This window comes from Nymphaea colorata, chromosome 12, assembly GCF_008831285.2.
Source record: "Nymphaea colorata isolate Beijing-Zhang1983 chromosome 12, ASM883128v2, whole genome shotgun sequence".
NCBI lineage: Eukaryota > Viridiplantae > Streptophyta > Magnoliopsida > Nymphaeales > Nymphaeaceae > Nymphaea > Nymphaea colorata.
Window position 1 is genome coordinate 152,345 of NC_045149.1, and position 21,664 is coordinate 174,008.

At 41.3% G+C, this 21,664-nt stretch overlaps 1 protein-coding gene across 2 annotated transcripts; it reads left to right on the forward strand.

The window, feature by feature from the left end:
* The first annotated feature begins 6,593 nt into the window (after positions 1 to 6,593).
* Positions 6,594 to 13,349, forward strand: LOC116266454 (uncharacterized). Of its 2 annotated transcripts, XM_050080904.1 has the most exons (5): positions 6,594 to 8,198; positions 10,332 to 10,465; positions 10,552 to 12,402; positions 12,510 to 12,714; positions 12,801 to 13,349. In XM_050080904.1, exons 3-5 carry the CDS (start codon positions 10,557 to 10,559, stop codon positions 13,072 to 13,074), a joined length of 2,325 nt encoding a protein of 774 aa, XP_049936861.1. In that variant the 5' UTR covers positions 6,594 to 8,198; positions 10,332 to 10,465; positions 10,552 to 10,556; the 3' UTR covers positions 13,075 to 13,349. The 2 variants fall into 2 exon arrangements, with proteins under 2 accessions (XP_049936861.1, XP_049936860.1); XM_050080903.1 differs by having other exon boundaries at positions 10,332 to 12,402.
* Positions 13,350 to 21,664: the final 8,315 nt, after the last annotated feature.

Sequence of the window (21,664 nt, forward strand, 5' to 3'; positions counted from 1 at the left end):
GAGCTCTTTGGCTGTAACGATTCAACCTCTTGATTCTATAGGTCTGTCATCATTTTTTTTAATGTCAAATTAATAAATGCTTGCTGATATTACGGTCACATTCTTCTGGAGTTTTAGAGAAGTTTACTTCTATGGCTTTGCATTTCTGTCAATGGGTGATGCTACTGTGCTTATTACAAAGTTTCTGTGTCACACCCCAACCCTTTCGACCCTCAAAAGAATTTTTTTTTCTTAACATAAGACATTGAGGTGCGACGACACAATAATTCAAAATGAGATGAGCCAAACAATTCAAAACCATGGAACAAACTTTCCATTATATAATAATTTCAGTTCATCTGTACACATGACAAAAATACCCCAAAATCACAACATTGATGCCTAACAAAAACAATGTATCAATAAAACCAAAACAAGACGCGCCGGGCACTACAGTTCACCCAAAACCTCCCCAGAAAGATGTGAGTGAAGCCACCTTATCAACCTGCTGCCTCGGATCCACGAAAACCTGAAAAAAAAAAACATCTGAAGGCTTAGCCTTCGCAGTATGGTAACAATCCAAAAAAATCCCTAAACCTCTAAGGTAAGGGCTCAGATATGAACTAATCACAAATCACATACAACTATGTATAACATATCATTCTCATTTTTATCATCTACATTAACTTTAGTGAATCGACAGTTCCTGTGGATACAAAACACAGGCACGTGCACACTGCGGGCGGCCTACAGCCGGGAGACAACCCTCATGGTGGCCCAAATCGATATGGATCAATTTACGCTGCAGCGGTAGAGCACTCATCCATGGATGTGTGAATTCCAAGGAGAGATACTCAGCCTTCCCTAGGACACCCAGGTTGGGAAGGCGGTAGCCCAACGCTCCAAGCACAACAGTACCCTGGGGCCTTGCACCGCCTGCGCTCCGAACAGGCAAGACCAGTGGCGAAAGCGGGACGTTTTCCAAACACATTGCCACAACCCACTGGCATCTCATCTCTTATTATTTCTTATTTAACATTATGAAAACACAATCACAAGATGACCAGCTAGTTCATGAAGTTGGTTCACTCCACAAGTGCACTCATACCTCCAAATGCCTCCACATGAGGGCTACATATATAATTAACATTCTTAACTAGCCGTCATAGCAATACGGGTACAACTACCCTTCAATTTCATTCATTTGTATTATGCCCAAGGCAATGCATACAAAACATTACAACATTCACATCACTTATCACATCAATCATATCTTTCAAAACTTAGCCAAACCACAGTGAGTAGTCTCGATCCGTGATTGGCTCGTAGCTGTCCTATACAATTATCATTCTATGAAATGCTGCAAACTTAATATGTGACTGATATAGTACAAACTTAATATGTGAGGTCACTCATGGCAGTGGATATGGGTTGGTGTGTAACTCAATGTTTCTTATTTCTAAATATTTGCTTGACATAGAAATGTGTGAATGTGTGAAAGTATCCACGACTCAAAAACATTTAGCTTCTTAATAGTTTTGTTTCTTAACATCTTTGGTAAAGTTTAATGGCTGCAAAATATCATACTTTCATGCTATTTTTGTCGTAGTAGTTGGAGGAGCATTCAATTCAAATACTACTAAAATAGCATGAAAAACTAGTATTTGTGGCAATTAAAATTTACCAAGGATGTTAGATATGAAACTATTAAGAAGCTAAATGTTTTTGAGTCAACGTGACAAAAAAAATAAATAAATAAAAGCACCCAAAATAAATTTAAAGAAAAGAAAGTGTTGAGATTGCTAACATTAGTCGAGTCATATTGAGACAGTTGACCGGAAGCCCAAAGCTTTCTAGAAGGAGGTCGAAATATGATGGATATCTGAATTATTGGGTCCATGTTATGGATATTTTAATTCTTGCCACCAATTCTCGATAGAAATGTTTGCAAGACATATTTCACTACAAAATTCATTTTGCAAAATTCATTTTTGAAGGCGAATTGTTTGTTTGTTTTCTTACTTGAATTGAGCAGGAGCTGTTTGTTATTGGTGATCAAAGAGAGACTCTCCTTGCCTTCATTGTGGGGGAAAACCTTATGCAATCTGCTGTAGATGGGAGAGTTAGCGAAAATAGCAAACAAAGTATTTCCATTCCCTCATTTCAAGTTGTTAGAATCGAAGATGGTCTTATTCTCGTATCGTTGGTGACACTCCAGAAGTGAGCAACAATCGCTTGTGGCTCTACGTCAAGGATGTTCTAGGGAGTGAGGACTCTTACAAAAAGTATCTTTGGCCTGTTAAGACCATCAGCGCCGCCCCCCACTCCCCACACTCTCGTTTCTACTAATAGCGATAGAATCTTGTGGGAGGCGAAATAAAATTTGGCATAATGTGTTAATATTGTTAAAGTCAAAGGTGTGCCTGCTTCTTGGATGAGGGACGGCTACCCAACAGCATTCTTCACACTCTACATTGCCCAAAACTCATTCTCACGTAGTGGAGGCAAGCCATTTATTTTTTGAATGCCCAGTTGCAAGCATTCCATTTCCTTTGATGCCCATTCAACGATTGTGGATGTTACCCTTAACTGACGGATGATGCAAACGACAAAGGTCTCAGGATTGAAGCTCATTCACAATCATCACTTGTCTTAAAGGCGGTTGCTAGCTCTAGATCAAGGTGAAATTGGCATCAGAGAAGAGGTAATGGATAACATACGTGAATTGCTGCTTGTTTCAATCATCGGACATGCTTAAAACGCCTTGACGGCATTTTCAATTTAATAAAATGGGAGGGGATCGATACCTTGGATGTCATCACCCCTTGGATGAGTCACATGTCAAGCGCACCTGTTGGCTAAAATTTACAGAATATTTTGTAGTGAATCGTCCATGGCTATAGCGGTGACAGTAATGACTGATATACAAAGCAACAGGGTGATTTCTTCGCCGTTGTAAGTCTATAGCGATGGCTTTCTTTGTCGGAATGCCTCCACCGGTGATGAAATCACCGGTAACATTGAAAGGGATACAGTGGGGAACCTAATCACCGCAATACATTTAATTAACTATAGGTGACAAGCTTCACCGTTGTATGTCTATACCGGTGAATATTGTCTTTGCTCTTTCCTTTTTAACACATTAAGTTACTAATTATGCGTCTCACAATTGCTAGGGAAAACTGAGCAGGATGCTCAACCTCTGAAGAACAAAGAATCAACACATTAATTTGTCTTTTCCTTTGCTTTCTATTGGGTATTTGGCTTAATTTGGTTCTTTTTCTTGGCTTTTTTTTTCAAGATTCTCAGCGAAGCTTTGCTTGGCAAGTAAAAATGAGGTAACCTGTTTTATGTTGCTGATATCCATCAGCAGCAAAAGATTGGCACTCCAATTCCTGCAGCTGGGAAAGCTATTATTGATGTTGGAGTAGATGGAATAATTGTTTCGAATCATGGTGGTCACCAACTTGACTGTGCACCTGATGCAATTTCTGCCCTTGAGGAGGTAACATTGATTCACCTCAAATAATTCTGAAATTGCTATTTCTTCACAAAGACAAGCTTTTCTTTTTCCTTCTCAAAACGGATTGCAAGAAATCTTTTATCATTTTCGTCGTTCCCCTGATAAGTTGTTGACACATTTGAGAGATGCTTGATTCCCCTCCTCGTTGGTCTTCTTATTTGAAGCATAGGTTGTTCAAGCTGTTGCTCTTAAAGTTCATGTTCTGCTGATGGAGGAATTAGGCATGGGACATCCGCCATGCTGCGAGCAAGGGGAAACATGCCACCCGACTGCGGAAATGTGAGTTTGTATATTAAAAAAATTGGTGGAAAAATAAAAAGTGATATCAGAAAAGTCGAACTCACCGGGAAGAGCAGGCATGGCACAGGAAGCAACAGGTTTAGGCGACTTCTCCACCTTGACTAAGCACATCCCTGCTTAGTGGACGTTTGAATCGACGGAACCATCAAAACAGGAATGCCCCTGTTTTAGCAACTCAGGCAGAGCCTAAAACAGTGGACCTTGGCCATGCCGTAGACAGCAGCGGAAAGAAGCATGAATTGTCTCTTGTAGGTTATTTTCTTTGTCATTGAATGCTTTCTTGAGTTGCTAAGTTGCCGGGCTTCATCATGCACATGGAAAGCCCATGAAGATACTACTGCTATCTACTAGTAATGAATGATATTACAAAATAAGATTTTTCCAGGTGCTATAACTTTGTGAGGTAGTGCTCTACTTACATCGTCTGAACCTGTTTGGTATCCTTTACACTATTTCTTGTTAAACAGGACCAAGACCCAATATGAAATTTAATAAAATGAGTCGGATCTCTCGCACATGGCAGCACTCTCGATGGTGCAGAGATACTATATTCCCGTCCGGAAAGGAAATGAGAGAAAAGTAATACCCAAGCAATCCCGCTGTCAATACGTCTCACATACAAATAGGAACACTCACCGTGTTGTGGTAGGGTGTGGTGCTCGGGCAATCCATCGAGAGAGAGGGATGTAGAGAAAAAGGAGAAGAGAAAGGAAAAGAAGGAGCTTCCCGTCTTGGCCTAGAAGGCACTGCGACCGGGCTCGAGAATAGTCGGGCTTCGCAGCCAAGTGATCTAGGGTAGCAGGTGGGTCCCCAGGCCTTAAGCCTCAAACTGGTCCACTTTGGATGCTCCTACCACTCTAGAGGGAAGTTTGGCCAGCAGCTGAGGTAGGCTAGACCGAGTCAAGCTAGGTCTAGAGGTTGGGGGTTCGGCCAGCAACTAGGCTGTAGCCGAGGAAGGAGAGAGGGAAGGGGCTTCCCGCGGCTGGCTCCCGAAAAGACCTTAGTGCCTGGCCAGCGCTCAGGCAGACCAAGAGGAGTTTGTGGCCTGTGCTCAGACCTAGACCTAGTCCTTAGACCGGTCTTGGGCTGGGATTGGCTCATGAATAGGTTGAGGCAGGCCTGTCCAACTGAGAGCTAGAGGGAGCTGGGCTCAACATAAGCTGGACCTGTTCTAACCTTAGATCACGGTTGAACCCGAAGGCACCCTAGAGGAACCGTGCTGGTTCAGCCAAAGGCTGATCTCAGCTAGCGCTTCTCGGGAGGCAGCTGGTCTAGGCAGAAAGCCATGAGGATTCCAGTTAGGCCAGCAAACAAACCTAGATTCAAACATGAATACCGAGGCTATATCTGGCCTCTACCTGGGTCTAAGCGCCGAAAATGAGGAGAAGTTGAGCATGGGGCAGAACTAAACAAGAACAAAGCAAGCAAACCAGAAATAAAGATGACAACCTATGGTATAACCAATCAAGGAATAAAAAAAAGGATCAGATGTTTCTTTTTTTTTCCTTAGAATAAACGCTTTAAATTTGATTTGCTACGAGTCCGAATTGAGGGGGAGGGGGAAGATCTACAGGGGCTTTGGGTCTTGGGTTCTTGATATCTTCATCTCTTGTTTGTCTAAATCAATACAAGAATGAGTGGGTTTCGCTTTGTTTGACATCCTACGGCCATGTGGGGTCTTATATGTGATTATGAAAAAATTTTGTATTTCTTTTTGTTGACTTCGTGAGAAGAAAAAAGGTTGATTCGAATTAACTGAAAATTTTAACCTCAATAACGAATTTCAGACACTTGAGTAAATTAATTTGCAGACGCATTTGAGCATGTATATATAACTAGTAGCAGGGGATGAATTTGCTAATTGGCTTGTAACTCATGGATGTATTTGGAAAAGAGAAAACAAAAGTAAAATAAACAACACCATTGATTCATGAGAACAGAAATAGAAAAATAAATTATAAACCTGTCTGTTGGTATTTATAATTAATACTGAAGATAGACAAGTGATTTTATCTAATTACGGTCAAATTTATGAACAGATTTTACCGTAAAATGCCATGCATTAATTCTTTCATTTTATTATAGATTCTTACAGGCTTATCAGGTCTCGAGCGGGATCATATTTTTGAAGCCCAATCTAATTGACTATTAGCAAGCTGGGCGTGAATAAAAAAGCAAGATGTGCACCAAAATAAGTTAAAACTTTTACAGTTTACTTTTTCAACTGTATTTAGTTTTTTTTTTAATAAAAAAACATTGTCATGCATACCGGGCCCTGACTGTCAGATTGTCAGGCCAGGCCGGACTCGGGCTCAACTGGGTACCTGGTACCCATCAGCTCAGTCCAGTAACCAGCGTTATCGACCAGCATGGGACATACCATTTACTGAATTGGTAGCTAGATTGACATATCTGAACATGCAAAAGTAGATAATTAAGAAAAAAAACTTGGCAACTTTTAAAAGTAAATAATAATATTAACCGTGTGTGCGTGACATGTGGGACTCTTGTATATCAACCAATGAACTGATGCTTTGGCATCAATTCGATCCCAATCGGTGGATTGAGGTGGAATTTTATAACAATACTGGTGCATCTTCTCAAAGTGCAAATTAATGATGAAACTAGTGTCTAGCTTCTTAGGAAGAAAAGGCACATATTTTAGGTCGCATCTAAGATGGCCGCATCTCACTGTCTTGGAACTGAAAGTTCAACTGGTACTCCTTTTAAAAAGATTAATATAATTTGAGCACATATACGCTGGAAATCTCCTGTAGCAGAGGAGAAACCGAAAAAAATTTCCAGAAACCGGATTTCATCAAACGGGGAGATTTTTTTTTTTACCGTTGGAGGTGGAAACAAAATTTTTTTCCAGCCAGAGGGGTGAAAAAATTTTTCTGGAAATTTTTTTTTATCGTTGGAGGAAGGAAGGAAGGGAAGGAAGAAGGGAGGAGGAAGGGAAGGGAAGGAAGAAGGGAGGAGGAAGGGAAGGGAAGGAAGAAGAAGGGAGGAAGAAGAAGGGAAGAATGGAAGGAGAAGAAGGGAGGAGGAAGGAAGGAGGAAGAAGGGAAGGAGGGAAGGAGAAGAGGGGAAGAGGGCACGGCTAGGAGGGAAGGAGAAGAGGGGAAGAGGGCACGGCGAGGAGGGAAGGGGAGGAGGGCACGGCGAGGAGGGAAGGAGAAGAGGGGAAGAAGGGCAGAAGGGGAGGAGGGCACGGCGAGGAGGGAAGGAGAAGAGGGGAAGAGGGGAAGAAGGGGAGGAGGGCACGGCGAGGAGGGAAGGAGAAGAGGGGAAGAAGGGGAAGAGGACAAAAGGAAAGGAAAGAGGAAAGAGCGATGAAGTAAAAGCTCACCCGTGGATGACCAAAGCTTCCCGACGGATAACTAGAGCTCACTGCTGAACGTTTGGGCCCCGTTTGCAGCACACACATGGCAGTGACAGAGAAAGAAAGAGGGGCAAGGGCTGCCGGATGGGTAGAGAGAAGAGCCGGCGGCACTCAATCTTGAGAAAGAGGGAGAGAGCTCTCACCTATGATGGCGGCAAATTGAGAGAGCAGCAACCCCTTCACAGCTTAGCCGGTGAGGGGAGAGAGAAAGTTTTGCGACAATTCACCGATCACCCTTCTTTTGTCCTTCATCTTAACCAGAAACATGATCACCCCTCTTCCTTCCTTCTTCATCTTAACCAGAAACATATTTCTTTTTAATCAAACTTTTCTAGAAATTTATTTCTCAAACGCCCCCTTATTCAATCATGCTTTCTCAGTTTTTTTAATCTGTCAATACAACGTAGTGGGTTTGAAAATTGTAATCAACCAATGAACATACGCAAACTGTATTTGCAAAATATTTCATTTCATTTGATTTTCATGAACCCAATATTACTAGAAAGGGCTTTTTTCATTCAGATATAACTTTATACTAAAAAGAAGGGGATTCGACCTGCAGACCACCTCCCTGGTGAGACGTCTGGTGCTCACGTTTGACTTCAGTTTTTGGGCACGGCTTAATTAGGAGAGTATCACTGTTTCCTTGAAGTTAATGGCACAACTACTGTTCCTTCCTTCCTTGAGAAATCAGCTCCAAGTGATTAAAAAAATTTCCCTTGCCCATCAAAGGCAGGATAAAAAATATTGTTGTTGAAGGGTTTTCGAAAATATGGTGGGACAGGGTTAGGCCTCTGGCAGAAGATGACCTCCGCCTCCTCCTGCTGCTCATGCTCCGGCCTCCTCCTACTTCAGCTGCTGCTGAGCAGCTTTGCCTGCCCCATGATCCATTGAGTGGACAACTGAAGCTCTGCATGAAGTTAGCGAAGCCCCGAGAATCTAAGGAAAAGAAAGCGACTCGAAGCAAACGCTTCGCCAAAATGGCTTCGCTCGAGCGTCTCGTTAATGGAGGTAATCAGCTCCGAATCCTAGATGGCTAAATGCTCTCCTCCTCCTCTTACTCCTCTTCTTTGTTCTTGTTGTCATGAAAATTTTATTGTTTCTGTCGACGGGAATCTTTTGGAATCGTTTGAGTGGTGCTTCGAAGTAGACTTGTCTTAACAGACTTTCTTGTGGGGATGAAATTCGGTTTAGGGATGGCATCGAATCTGAGCCGAAAACTTATATATTGTGATTGGGTTTATGAAAATAATATTTTCTTGGTTTTGATGTTCGTGAAGATAGATTTTTGCTCCTTTTATGTGGGGTTACAGTGTGATTTGACCATCGAGGATGTTTCGGCAGGGGTTTGATTTTTTGTGTATTTCATTTTAATCTGTTTGCTGTGAAACTGGTAACCTGTTTTAGCTTACATAATCTGTTTTATACTTTTACTGTAGTATATAATCTGTTTTTTTTTGTAGTAATCCTTTTATTGTATAATCAAATATCCAAAATCGCATCTGCCAGAGATCAGCTATTTATGGGTCTGATATTGGTCCCACCTTGAAGTTGGATAAAAACCTACATATTGACATTAGACATGGGTATACAGGACACAAGATGGCAAGTGTCGAAGTGACTTTTTTGAAAACCAAAACTGAAACTGAATAATTTTTTGGATTCTTATTTTTTTTAGAAAGTGTTACTAGTTGGACTCAGATTGGTTGGACATGTGACCCTTAATCTGAACTATTGTCTTACTAATTGAATCTAGCCTAAGGGTAATTTGGGTCTGTTTAGAAGGAAGAGGATATGCTTCTCTATTTTCTGTTATCACATGAGTGTGGGAGCATTTCCAAACAAAATGTGGGTGCTGGTGCTGGTGTGGGAACATTTCCTAAGATATATATATATATATATATATACACAATACACAGACACTAACACGTAGGAGGAATGGGTTTGACTAGGACTGTTTTTGAGCCCTCCTTTCTTTCTCTCTCTTTTTCACCTGCTTTTTTTCTCTCATCTCCATTTTTTTTCATCTTCACAACCATTCTTCCTACTGCAGGATTAGTGGAACCTGGGGAGGGGGGGTTCATTTTCTTTATGATCTATGTTATGGATGTGATCTTTACATTCATAGGATTATGAGTATATATTAAAAATAAAAGAATATTTATAAGATTTAAAATTAATGGTCTGAATTTGGCTTCCAAACTCATCTTACATGTCCAAGAAATGCTACTTTTATGTTGATTTTGATGTTCTTTTTTGACATTCATATTGCATCTGCATAAATATTTTTTAAAAAAAATGCTGCCAAATAAAGGATGTGGAAAAACCAGTCCCAAAGAGCACACACACACACACACTCATCTGTGCAGGCATGCACGTAAAAGTTTACAAAAAAAATTGTAAAATTTTTACTTGTAGAAGAGGGTTACATCTTACGTGTAACTGAGTATAGTATCAATGCAGGTAGTCTCCGTTGCTCACAAGCAGCACCTGCATCTGCATCTGTGGCAGGCATATTGCCATCTCCAATTCTCCATATGACAGATTTTCCATTTCATTTTTGTTTTAATCTTTTTCTATTTTTCACACCATGGTAAAATTACTTTTTTAGTGCCTCTATGGCCCGCCAGGAATGAATTTTTGTTTGGGGTATGCTTGTGTGCTTTTGCCGGATTAACAATTGCAACAAAAAAAAAACACAAGATTGTTAAATGATTATCAATCTAGTTTGTCATGATATAAAAGTGTTACTGTTTATCATTTCATCCAAAACACCCTTGAAAGAAGTTCTCTCAACTTGTGATCACAATGATTCATGGCGTTAATGATCAAATATTACAATAGGCAAAATCTTGAAATGGGAAAGCGTAATGCAGCTGTCTGACCCAATGTTATCCGTATCGTACGATACGGACGCGTATCGTACGATACGTATCGTCCATATCATCATTTTCGATACGGTACACCTAATCAATATGATACGCGTATGTATCGTACGCGTATCGCACGTATCGTGCGATACGGTGGGCGTATCGCACGATACGGGAGTAAAATTAAAAAAGGGGCCGTCGGGCCCCTTTTTTGCTTCTTATTCTCAAACCGACGCTCCTCTCTCTCTCTCTTCTTGTTTCTCAACGCTGCCAGAGACGTGGGAGGGAGAGATTTTCTCCATTGCATCAAGATTTGCCGGTGAAGAAGCTTCATTCCTCGTTGTGGGGAGTCTTGGGACGGTGGGAAGCTTGGAGAAAGAGGGTTTTTTGGTTTTTAACACCAAGAAGGTAAGAAATAACTCATTTTTGCCGTTGAATCGTTCATTTCTCTTATTTCCTACATTTATTTGTATGTTTTTACTTGTTTTGTAAAGATATAATGTCGGATCCTGCATGGCAGTGGTGTACAAGGGTGAATCCCAAAAATAGATTAAGAGTTAAGTGCAATTATTGTAAGCAAATCATATCAGGAGGGATTTCTCGCTTTAAACACCATATAGCTGGTACACACAGCGATGTGGCTGCTTGCAATGGCTCCCAAGAGATCCCATTGCCAGCGTATGTAAAGCACCAGTGTCAGCAACTTCTTGATGCAGTGAAAGCAAGTAGGATTGAAAAGGACATGGAAGATGCGGAGGAAGGATATGGGGACCCACATGAAGGAGAAGAAAGTGAAGGTGAAGATGTTCAACTTGAACAAGAAGATGTTGGTGTCAGTTTGAAAACAACTAAAGGGAAAGGCATCATGCATGGTGGTGGTTCTTCTGCAACCAGAAAAAGAAGAGGTGCAAGTGTAAGTTCAGTTTCACGAGGACGTGGCAGAAGTCAGGGTCGTACTGGTGGTGGTAGAGTACCTACTATGAAGTCGAGCAATATGTCTGGTTCGATCAAGAATTTTTTTCCCAATTATACTGCTGCTGGTGCTCAGCCTGAGATTCGTATAGCCATGCAATCAAAGGATATTATTGAAGCAGCAGATGAAACCATAGGAAGGTGGTTCTATGATGCATCCATTCCCTTCAATGCAGCAAACTCTTATCATTATCAGCCTATAGCAGATGCGATTGCTAGTGTAGGGCGAGGGTATAAAATGCCCTCTTTTCATAAATTGCGAGGTAAAATTCTCAACAATATAGTTAGAGATGTGAAGACATATTGTGATGAACTAAAATTGAGCTGGAAAGCTACAGGATGCAGTGTAATGGCAGATGGGTGGACAGACATCAAGAACAGAACATTGGTAAACTTCCTTGTATATTGCCCTCTTGGTACTATGTTCTTAAAATCTGTTGATTTGTCTGATACTCCTAAGACTGCTGATGTGTTGTTTGGGATTTTTGATAAAGTTATAGAAGAAGTTGGGCCTGAAAATGTCGTACAATTTATCACTGATAATGCAGCAAATTATAAAGCTGCAGGTGAAATGTTAGCAGCACGATATGGGACATTTTATTGGAGTCCATGTGCTGCTCACTGTGTAAATCTTATGCTTCAGGATCTTGGTGAAAGGGATGATATGAAGTTGACAGTTCACAGATGCCAAGAAATCACGAAGTTTATTTACAATCATGCTTATGTCTTGAATTTGATGAGGAAATTCACAAATGGGGCTGAATTGATTCGACCTGCACAAACACGGTTTGCTACAAATGTTTTGACTGTGCAGGGTATAGTCAAGCAAAGAACTTCTCTCAGGCAGATGTTTTCAAGTGATGATTGGGCTGCATATCCACATGCCTATAAAAGAAAGGCTACGACAGTTGTGGATACCATCTTCGATGTTGACTTTTGGGAATCATGTGTGCACTTATTGAAGATTTGTGTACCTCTAGTGAAAGTCCTCAGATTAGTTGATAGTGAAGATAGACCTTCTATTGGATATTTATACGAGTCTATGGATAGAGCCAAGGAGGCCATTAGAGATAATATGAAGGGAAAAAAGAAGTTGTACATGCCTATATGGAAGATTATAGATGAAAGGTGGTCTGGACAACTTCATTGCTCACTTCATGCAGCAGCCTACTACCTAAATCCTGCTATTAGATATCTTCCCACTTTTAAGAAGGACAGAGAGGTCGAGTATGGCATGTTGGATTGCATTGATGTGTTAGTAAGTGACAGTAAAGAACAAGACGCTATCCATATGTCGATCAACAAATATGATACGGCTTCTGGTACCATGGCGAGAGACACAGCAGTTCGATGCAGGACAACTATGCGTCCAGGTATTAGAAAAAGAAACTTTATACTTTTAGTTTTTGTTGTTTAACTTTTATTCTACCTTCTCATATATTTATTGCTGACAACATTTTTACTTTCCATCTGTTATTAGATTTGTGGTGGGAAAGGTTTGGGCCTGATTGCCCAGAATTAAGGAAGCTTGCAATTAGAATCCTCAGTCAAACATGTAGTGCAACTGGATGTGAAAGAAATTGGAGTGTATTTCAGCACATCCATAGTAAGAAGAGGAATAGGCTGGAACATAAAAGGTTGAATGACCTTGTTTATGTTCGTTATAATATGAAGTTGAGACAAAGGTAAACATTTGTTTTGTTATACAAGAATATCAAATTCTGATATATATTTTAATCTCTAACAATTTGTTAATTTTTTCTCTTGTTAGGCAACTAGAAACAACATCTACGAGGAAGCATCACAATCAATATGATCCTATCTTCATTGACCATTTTGATATATTAGATTCTTGGGTTGAAGAAGAACCAGCTGCAATACTTGATGAGGACGATCTTGATTTTTTGAATGTTGAAGGAGCAGCAGAGATTGTTGAAGAAGGAGAGGTTGGGTCGGAGCAATGGAATGTTGGTGACATTCCATTTGCAACAGAGGGGATAGAAGAAGAAGTTATTGAAGAAAATGAAGATGATGATGAAGAATGAAGATGATGATGCAAATGACGATTGACGATGCTTTTTGTTTTGAGTTTTGAAAACTATGTCAATATGTTCTGAGTTTTGACTTCTGAACTTATGAATTGTGATGTAATTGAATACTCTTAGGTTGTTTAGTATGTTATTTTGTTTTTTGAATGTTTGATTTCTTATTTTGGAATGTCTTGTTCATATGCATACCTCATACTTCATAGTTCATATACATGAATGATGAATGTTCCTTTACTTTAAATACATTTTTCTTGAATTTTTCTGATTTTTACTAGTTTTTTTGGATTTTTTTAGATTTTTTCTGATTTTTTTCTATTTTTTATAAATTTTTAATATTTTTTACAAATTAAAAAATTAATTTTACGATACGTTACGATACATTTACGCTACGTTACGATACAGCGTATAGGTCAGCCCGACCGATACACGATACGATACGGCAGTGATAACATTGGTCTGACCATTTTAATTGCACGGGAGCAGGGAAGGAGTAATAGGCCTTTTAATGATTGGACCTTCTTTGCTTTATCAATGTATGTTTAAAAGCTGTGAAAGGCATTTTATATCAAGCATTTTGCAGTGACTCCTTGCTAAAGGAACTAAGGACATACCCATGATTTTTAGTTGATAAAAGGTCCATCATTTTTCCCAAGACTTTCCTGATAAATATAATTCTGTTAGAAGCATCCCACTAGAAAATTCTGAAATGGCGTATGCTTTTTGCCCAACTATATGTAAGCTCTTGTGAACTTTGTCCTTACTTTTTTCTGAGCGTTGATTGTTGTTGTGCTTTGGAGGGTTGCTCCTTTTTCTTGTGCATCTTATTGTATTAAGTCAGAGCAAGACTTTATTTGCGCATGTGTCCCCACCCTTGACACTTGGTGGTGATTCTCTTTAGGTCAAAAAAGTCTAGTTCTCTTAACAATGCCCTTCAGAACATCTTTGAAAGGTTTTGGGCCCTCCGTCAGAAAAGCTCAGATTGGCAAAGATATTTTGGTCTTGTCTGTTGAACTTTAGGTTTTCTTTAGCTCCTCATTTTTTGATTTTATTGCTTCCAGCTAGGGTTATGCTGGATCGAGAAACTGGTAGATCTCGTGGTTTTGGCTTTGTAAGCTTTACATCGAACGAGGAAGCTGCATCTGCTATCAGTAGCATGGATGGGAAGGTTCATTTTCTGCATCCTTCTTCTTTAATTATTTTTATGGAAGAAATGCTTTTTGGGTGATTGTGATGAGCCTAATGAACTGTATCATCCATTCCGGACCCTATCGTTGGGGCCTTCTAAAACCGAAGAAAAATGGAGTTTTTGGAGGGCTTTGTACATATAATCCTAAATGGAGTTTTTGTAGTTATTCTTGTTCGAAGAGTTGGTGTTTTTCTGATTTTACATGTGGAGACCAGAACTTTGGGTTGAGCAAAATTGTTCCTCTCTAGCGGGTATTCACGTGGCTTCTGCTGCTCCAAGTGGCTTATGCAGCAGTGGTCGCTCATGGGTTTGAACCTTCCACCATTTCTTAGAGGTTGTAGGCTGCCTCGCTATTATTGTGGCCTAAGTTGGCATCCTCCATCTATGCAACGTTTTGTTTTGGTTTTTTTGTTTTGTTCTTTTTTTTTTCTTTAAAGATTAAATGGCCATTCCCCTTGTCATGCGTCTCCATCTTTCTGGTAATTCTGATTGTTCTTGCACTTCTTGCAAGATCTTCATGGGCGGATGATCCATGTAAACTATGCAATGGAAAGGACGGGAGGATTCCGTGGTGGGGGGTGGCTATGGAGGTCGTGGGGGCAGTGGCTATGGTGGTGGTGGATATGGAGGTGGAGGATATGGTGGAGATGGTGGTAACTATGGTGGTGGTGGTGGTAACTATGGTGGTGGCAGTCGTTATGGTGGAGGTGGAGGTAGCTATGGTGGTGGAGGTGGTGGGTATAGTGGAGGTGGTTATGGGGGCAGTGGCGGGCCTGGCAGCAGTGGTGCTGGCAGCTATGGTGAGGTTGGTGTGGCTGGAGGTGGTGGTGGCGCTCCTGACAATTATTCTAGTGGCAGCAGCAGCTTTGGTGGAATTGATAGTTTGGGCTTATGGTGGCTCAGCTGGAGGAAGCTACGGTAGCCAGAATGTGGACGAGGATGGCGACAATGTTTCACGTGCAAGCTCTGATGAGGATGATGATGGTGAGCCATTGGAAGGGAATGACAGAGACGATGACAATGAGCCCGATGACTTCGCTGACAAGCGAAGTGCATGACATCCACCAAAAACAGCCGAGATTATCTTCGATAGTTCAGATCCCGCACGAGGTCGCATAGTAAGAGTCCTGATCTAAGTTTTCAACGAATAACGATCCTTTTCTCCTTTGTTGCTGTTAATTCTCTGCTGTTTAAGAATATCAAAGTGAACAGACATTTTTCCTACATTTATTATAAAAAGTTTCATCCTGTTTGTCTTTGAAGGGAATCTGTGATGAGTATGAAAAGTTTATTTTGCTGGTTTCTTGTTTATTTGAATGCGAGACATCTGGTTTGTCTCGCGCTGTTTGTGAAAAGGTCAATAAAACGTCCTAGTTAATTGTCAAGTGTGTGTTCTATGAAGTTTGAACTACCGTATGATATTCTGAAGGACTTACAAACTGTGGTTTTATCTTTCGGGTAAGCAGGAGGATTATCCCTCCGCCCGAATGAACGAGTTCTTGCCTCCATGGTTCATGAGTTACGTTGGTACTAAGTGGTGAGACATATGCGTGCTTATGTAAATCCCCACCTTTTTTTAATACATATTTTTCCTTTCAATGAATTATTTAATGAAAATACGAATCAAGAGAGAAAGATTGATCAAGGCACTTTTCAACCTCGATTATGACTTATCCCGCCTCTATGGTTCTTAAAAGTTATTCAAGTCTTAGAAAAGTTCCGCTCAAGCATTCTATTTTTGCAACTTTTTTGCCGCACATGGTCCCATTTATTGTAGTTGAAAGATGTCTCCAACTTAACCTAAGTTGTTTTCCCTAGCTTCCTTACCAAGCTATGTGGAGAATGGTGTGGTGAGAAGTTATGGGTGAGCGGGGGAGACCCACCTCTTGTTAGAGTCGAAGCTTCCATCTAATTAGGATACAAGGTTTGCTTTTGATGCTTAAAGGCATCACTTTCATTGTGTTTCAATTTATATATTAGTGACTTCTTTTTGTGCGGAAAATTTTTGTCCAATTAGGGTCTGGACCTGATCCAGTATGTCCTGGTTTAGGCATACTTATACCATTGTATACTCTAATCTTGAGTATGAATGAAGTTTCAAAGAGAGAGAGAGTCTGGCGGCTAGTGGGCACCAGACCTCCTCACCCGTGGTTTTTTTCCCTCTAGTTGAGGGTTTTCCACGTTACATCTGTGTTCGATCTTTCATTCTTGCGCGTCTATTATTTCTACATGGTATCAGAGTCGTGAAGTTTTGGCGTAACTGGTTCGTTTTTTTGCTTCTGTTGTGTTCGAGTGGGAGGAGGACTCGTGTCATTACTGTTCTTTGCCCATTGCCTGACGGTTCTTACCACGTGTTCGGCCGGCCAACACTGTTCATCGCACAACTTAGATCATCGCCCGACACCGTTGGAGTCCCGGCGTCTCTTCCAGCGACATACTCAACGCCGTTGGAGTTCCGGCGACGTACTAGACACCGTCTGGAGTTCCGGTGTCTCTCTGTTCAGGCGGCTCTCTGTTTCTGCCCTGCTTGTTGCTGTGCAGTTCCAGCCAACACCTCCGCTGCTTAGAATCTTCATTGCCTGACGACGCCTGTGGTTCCTGCTTCCGTTTGGCGTGTCTTCATTCTGCTCCAGCGCCATTGTCGTTTTTTTCTTTCCAGCGCGACTGATCTTCTCCAACGTCGTCCAAGTTGCTGCTCACTGAGACGACGTGGCGACGCCTGGTCCATTGCTCGATTCTGTTTGTTCGGGATCCACTATACCCAGCATCGCCCTTCTATCCAGAGTTGTCAGTGTTGACTGGTCGACCGACTCCCTGCATCCCTCTGCCTTCTTGCAGTCGCCTGAGGGGTCTCCATCGTCTGTCTCCTTCAGTGTTGCCCGACGCCGAGCTCTTTGTTGCTCGCCCGACGCCGGCTGTCAGCCTTCTACCTCGTTGCCCTCAGCCTGCTTGCACGTCCCCCTTATCGTCACCCGACGCCTTCTGCTCTATCGTCTCTACTGGGGTGCTCCGAGAGTCACTGTAGACGCCCTGTTGTCGCTGCTTCTTGCTGCCAGACGACTTGTTACTGTCTGTCCAGCGTTGTTGTGCCAGTCAGCGCTGCCAGTGTATCTGCCTGCTTCGCCAGGGCTGCCCTTTGTCACTGCAAGAGAAATTTGGGTGTTCTATCGACGTGATGGCGGATTCCTGTATGGGAGAGTGGATCATCGACAGTGGTGCTACTCACCACATGACCGGCGATCCTAAAGTCTTTCATGGGTATAAGCTTTCGTAAGGAAAGGAACGTGTTTCTCTTGTTGATGGTTCCTCTATCTCTATGGCTGGGAAAGGGAGTCTCCCACTTTTGAACAAGTTCTTTGTCCACAATGCTCTACATGTTCCCCATCTTCCCTTGAACCTCTTGTCGGTTAGCAAGATCACGAAAGAGTTGAATTGCAAACTTATCTTTTCTGTTGATCGCTGTGTTATGCAAGACTTGGTGATAGGGAAGAGGATTGTGATTGGTCTGACTTCTGACGGGCTCTATCGTTTACCTATGCGTGCTGCTCAGGCTCTCATGACGGCAGTCAGTCAAGCAACGAAGAACAGAGAGGACTCCCTTCAATTGATTCTACGTTGGCATGAGCGCCTTGGACACCTGCCTTTTGGACTTCTTAGACAGTTGTTTCCTGATTTATGTTCCAGGTTAGATATGACTATGGTGTCCTGTGATGTCTGTCACCTGGCCAAACATGTTAGGGCTTCATACCCTTTGTCTAGCCATCGTTCTAATGAGGTATTTGCCCTGATTCATTCTGATGTGTGGGGGCCTTCAGGGATTCCTTCCTATCATGGTTTTCAGTATTTTATCACTTTTATAGATGATTGTTCTCGTAACACTATTGTCTACTTGTTAAAAGACCGTAGTGAAGTTCCTACTGTCATAGAGACTTTCATTGCTTATGTGGAAACTCAATATGGAGCATCTGTTAAGACCTTTCGATCTGACAATGCTCGTGAGTACATGTGTCAGTCTGTTGATAGCTTCTTTCGAAAAAATGGAATTGTTCATGAGACTTCATGTAGTTATACTCCTCCTCAAAATGGAGTTGCTGAACGAAAGAATCGTCAGTTATTGAATATGACTCGAGCTTTTCTTTTTTAACGTCATGTTCCAAAAAGATATTGGGGGGATGCTGTGTTGACCAGTGCGTATCTTATAAACTGTTTGCCTAGTTGTGTTTTGAATGGGCAGATGCCTTACTCTATGTTACCGGGAAGTCGTGAACCTTTCTCTCTTCCACCAAGAGTCTTTTGATTGTGTTTGCTTTATTCACTATCATAGTCCTCACATTAAAAAGTTTGATCCAAGGTCTATTAATGGTGTATTTCTAGGTTAATCTCCCACTCAAAAAGGGTATAAGTGTCGGGACCCTTCCACTGGTCGTGCCTATGTTACCAAAGATGTCACTTTCCTTGATTATTTGGAGACCTTTGCTCCTGTTGCGAAGATGAAGACTGTCAGAGTCATTATCTTCTTTGCGATGAAGGAGTGGAAGATGTACCAACTTGATGTCAAGAACGCATTTCTCAATGGGGACCTTGAAGAGGAAGTATATATGTGTATGCCTCCAGAGGAACCTGGAAAATGTTGCAAGCTAAGGAAAGCTTTATATGGGCTCAAGCAATCTCCTCGAGCATGGTTTGAACGACTTAGACTTGTCATGAGACAATGTGGATACCATCAATGGAATGGAGATCATACACTCTTTGTGAAGAGAAATGAGCAAAAGGTTACTATTATGTTGGTGTATGTTAATTATATGATTGTCACAAGTGATGATGAAGATGAAATAATTAAGTTAAAGAAACTGTTGGCGATCAAGTTTGATCTCAAGGACCTTGGTAAGTTGAAATATTTCCTTGGCATTGAAATTGCTAGGTCTGGGACTAGCCTCGTGCTAAATCAACGGAAGTACACTCTAGATTTGTTAAAGGAGATCGAGAAATTGGGGTGTAGACCAGCTTCTACTCCTCTAGATGTTGGCCATAAGCTAAGTTTTAGAGATGGGGAGCCTCTTTGTGAAGAGGCCAAAAGAAGATATCAATGTCTTGTAGGGAAGTTGATTTATCTTACTCTCACTAAACCTGATATTACTTTTGTTGTGAATGTGATGAGTCAGTTCATGCATGCTCCCACGGATGCCCACTTGAAGGCTGTTGACAGGATCTTGTGCTACTTGAAGAGAAATCCTGGCAAAGGTCTCTTGTATGTCAAGCAAGACACTCTTGGGATTGAAGGTTATTCAGATGTAGATTGGGCAGGTTGTATTGACACTAGGAGGTCCACATCTGGCTATTGTATTTATTTGGGAGGAAATCTCATAGTGTGGAGAAGTAAAAGACAAGATGTTTGTTCTCGTTCTACTGCTGAAGCAGAATACAGAGCAGTGGCTATGGGAATTTCAGAGCTTTTGTGGCTAAAAGTATTGTTGACTGATATTGGTATAAAGGTTGAAAAACCAATGAAGATGTATTGCGATAACAAGTCGGCAATCAACTTGGCCAACAACCCTGTGCTTCATGACAGAACAAAGCATGTTGAGATTGACCGGCATTTCATTCGATAGAGAATTGATGCTAAAGAACTTGTACTTCCTTACATGAGATCTGAAGACCAAACAGTTGATGTTCTGACGAAAACTCTATCTTCAACTTCATTCGAGAGAAATGTATCCAAGTTGGGCATGTTTGATATGAATGTCCAACTTGAGGGGGAGTATTGACGGATCTTGATGTATGGGTCTGGGTCTGGACCCGATCCAGTATGTCCTGGTTTGGGCATACTTATACCATTGTATACCCTAATCTTGAGTATGAATGAAGTTTCAAAGAGAGAGAAAGTCTGGCGGCTAGTGGGCACCAGGCCTCCTCACCCGTGGTTTTTTCCCTCTAGTTGAGGGTTTTTCACGTTTCATCTGTGTTCAATCTTCCGTTTTTGCGCGTCTATTATTTCTACAGGGTGTAAGGTTTTCTTTTGATGCTTAAAAACATCACATTCACTGTGCTTCAACTTGTACATCAGTGACTTTTTACGCAGCACATGAAGTTGATGCCCTAGACAACTAGAAAGGAAGACTTACCAGCCAGTAGAGAAGAAAGTTAGCAAGACAGTTTTTAATTGTTTCAAATCAAGTCGACAATATTAATTAACGAACTTGGTGATCATTGCCAAAAGGTGCAAGGCTTCAAGATTTTCAATTAATTGCCCTTCATAACACCATATATAAAGTTATACCCAAGATGATGGTAGTGAGGATACAAAGAGTTCTCTCTCGGATCGTATGTGGTGAGCAAAGAGCAGTTGTTATAAATTGGGTGCTTCATGATCAGATAGCTTTTCCAATGATCCTAGACCTCTTGCGAAGGAGAAGGTGGTTGGTTATGAAGTGTGTTCTTGTTTGATCTTGATCATGAAAATGTTTTCCCACCATGATATGCGTCTTGCCTCCCCAAGATAAGCTCATTTCCCTCACCATGATATGCGTCTTGCCTCCTTTGCAAATGATTTTTAGAAAAACCACTGTGAGATCAGCAATTTGCGGATCTTGTACTTGGAGCATTCCTTTCTATGTAGGCACACTAGGGCGAATCATAGAATTTTAGAATCAAAATGCCCATTTTTTAAGAAATTAGAATTATGAGACAAATGAAGTATTTTGTTTTTAGAATTAGGAAACTGAAACCTAAAATTTTGATTACACTGCAATTTGAGGAGGAATTATGATTCTAGAATTTTCTTTTTCAAATCAAAATTCCAAAATCAAATGCCCCCCTAGGTGGAACATTGTGGAGACCTAAATTTAACACAATCTGGCCGCTACGCCTGCACTTTGCATGCGGATATTGAAGCTTCCTTCCTTGATAATCCTCAAACTCGAAAGGAAGATGGCTAAATTTTCATGGGCGGACCAGTGCGAAGCGAGAAGAATGCATTTGGCTGCTTGGGAGCAATCCTATGCAAGCCAACAATGGAAGGAGGGGTGGGTCTTAAAAGACTAATAGATCATAATGGCGTGTTCCTAGCATCTCTAATATGCAAGGTGGTTAACATGAACTAACTCAAAGCACTAGGTGGAGTGGAGCAAGGGAGAGTCGAGTCAATGTTAGGAGAGTCAGTTTGGAAGTAGGCCCTGCCTGATCAATGATAGGCATGTTGTTCATTAGAGAATGAAAGATCTTCAAAATACGACATCAATTAGTGATGAGGACATGCTAATATGGGTGGGGAGAGGGGGCTGGAATTTTGACTAGTAAAGAAATATGGGATGCAGTAAGAAATGGGGGAATGTGTGAAACTTGGAAAATGTGTCCTTGGAACTAGTATGCAGCCTAAAAGGTATGCTGGTTTTTATAAACCGC

Excerpts from the sequence above, each read along its gene's own strand:
- LOC116266454 (XM_050080903.1), top strand. The coding sequence starts at position 10,557 with ATGTCGGATCCTGCATGGCAGTGGTGTACAAGGGTGAATCCCAAAAAT. Across the intron at positions 12,403-12,509 it reads CAGGACAACTATGCGTCCAG|ATTTGTGGTGGGAAAGGTTT; the intron begins GTATTAGAAAAA and ends ATCTGTTATTAG. Across the intron at positions 12,715-12,800 it reads AATATGAAGTTGAGACAAAG|GCAACTAGAAACAACATCTA; the intron begins GTAAACATTTGT and ends TTCTCTTGTTAG.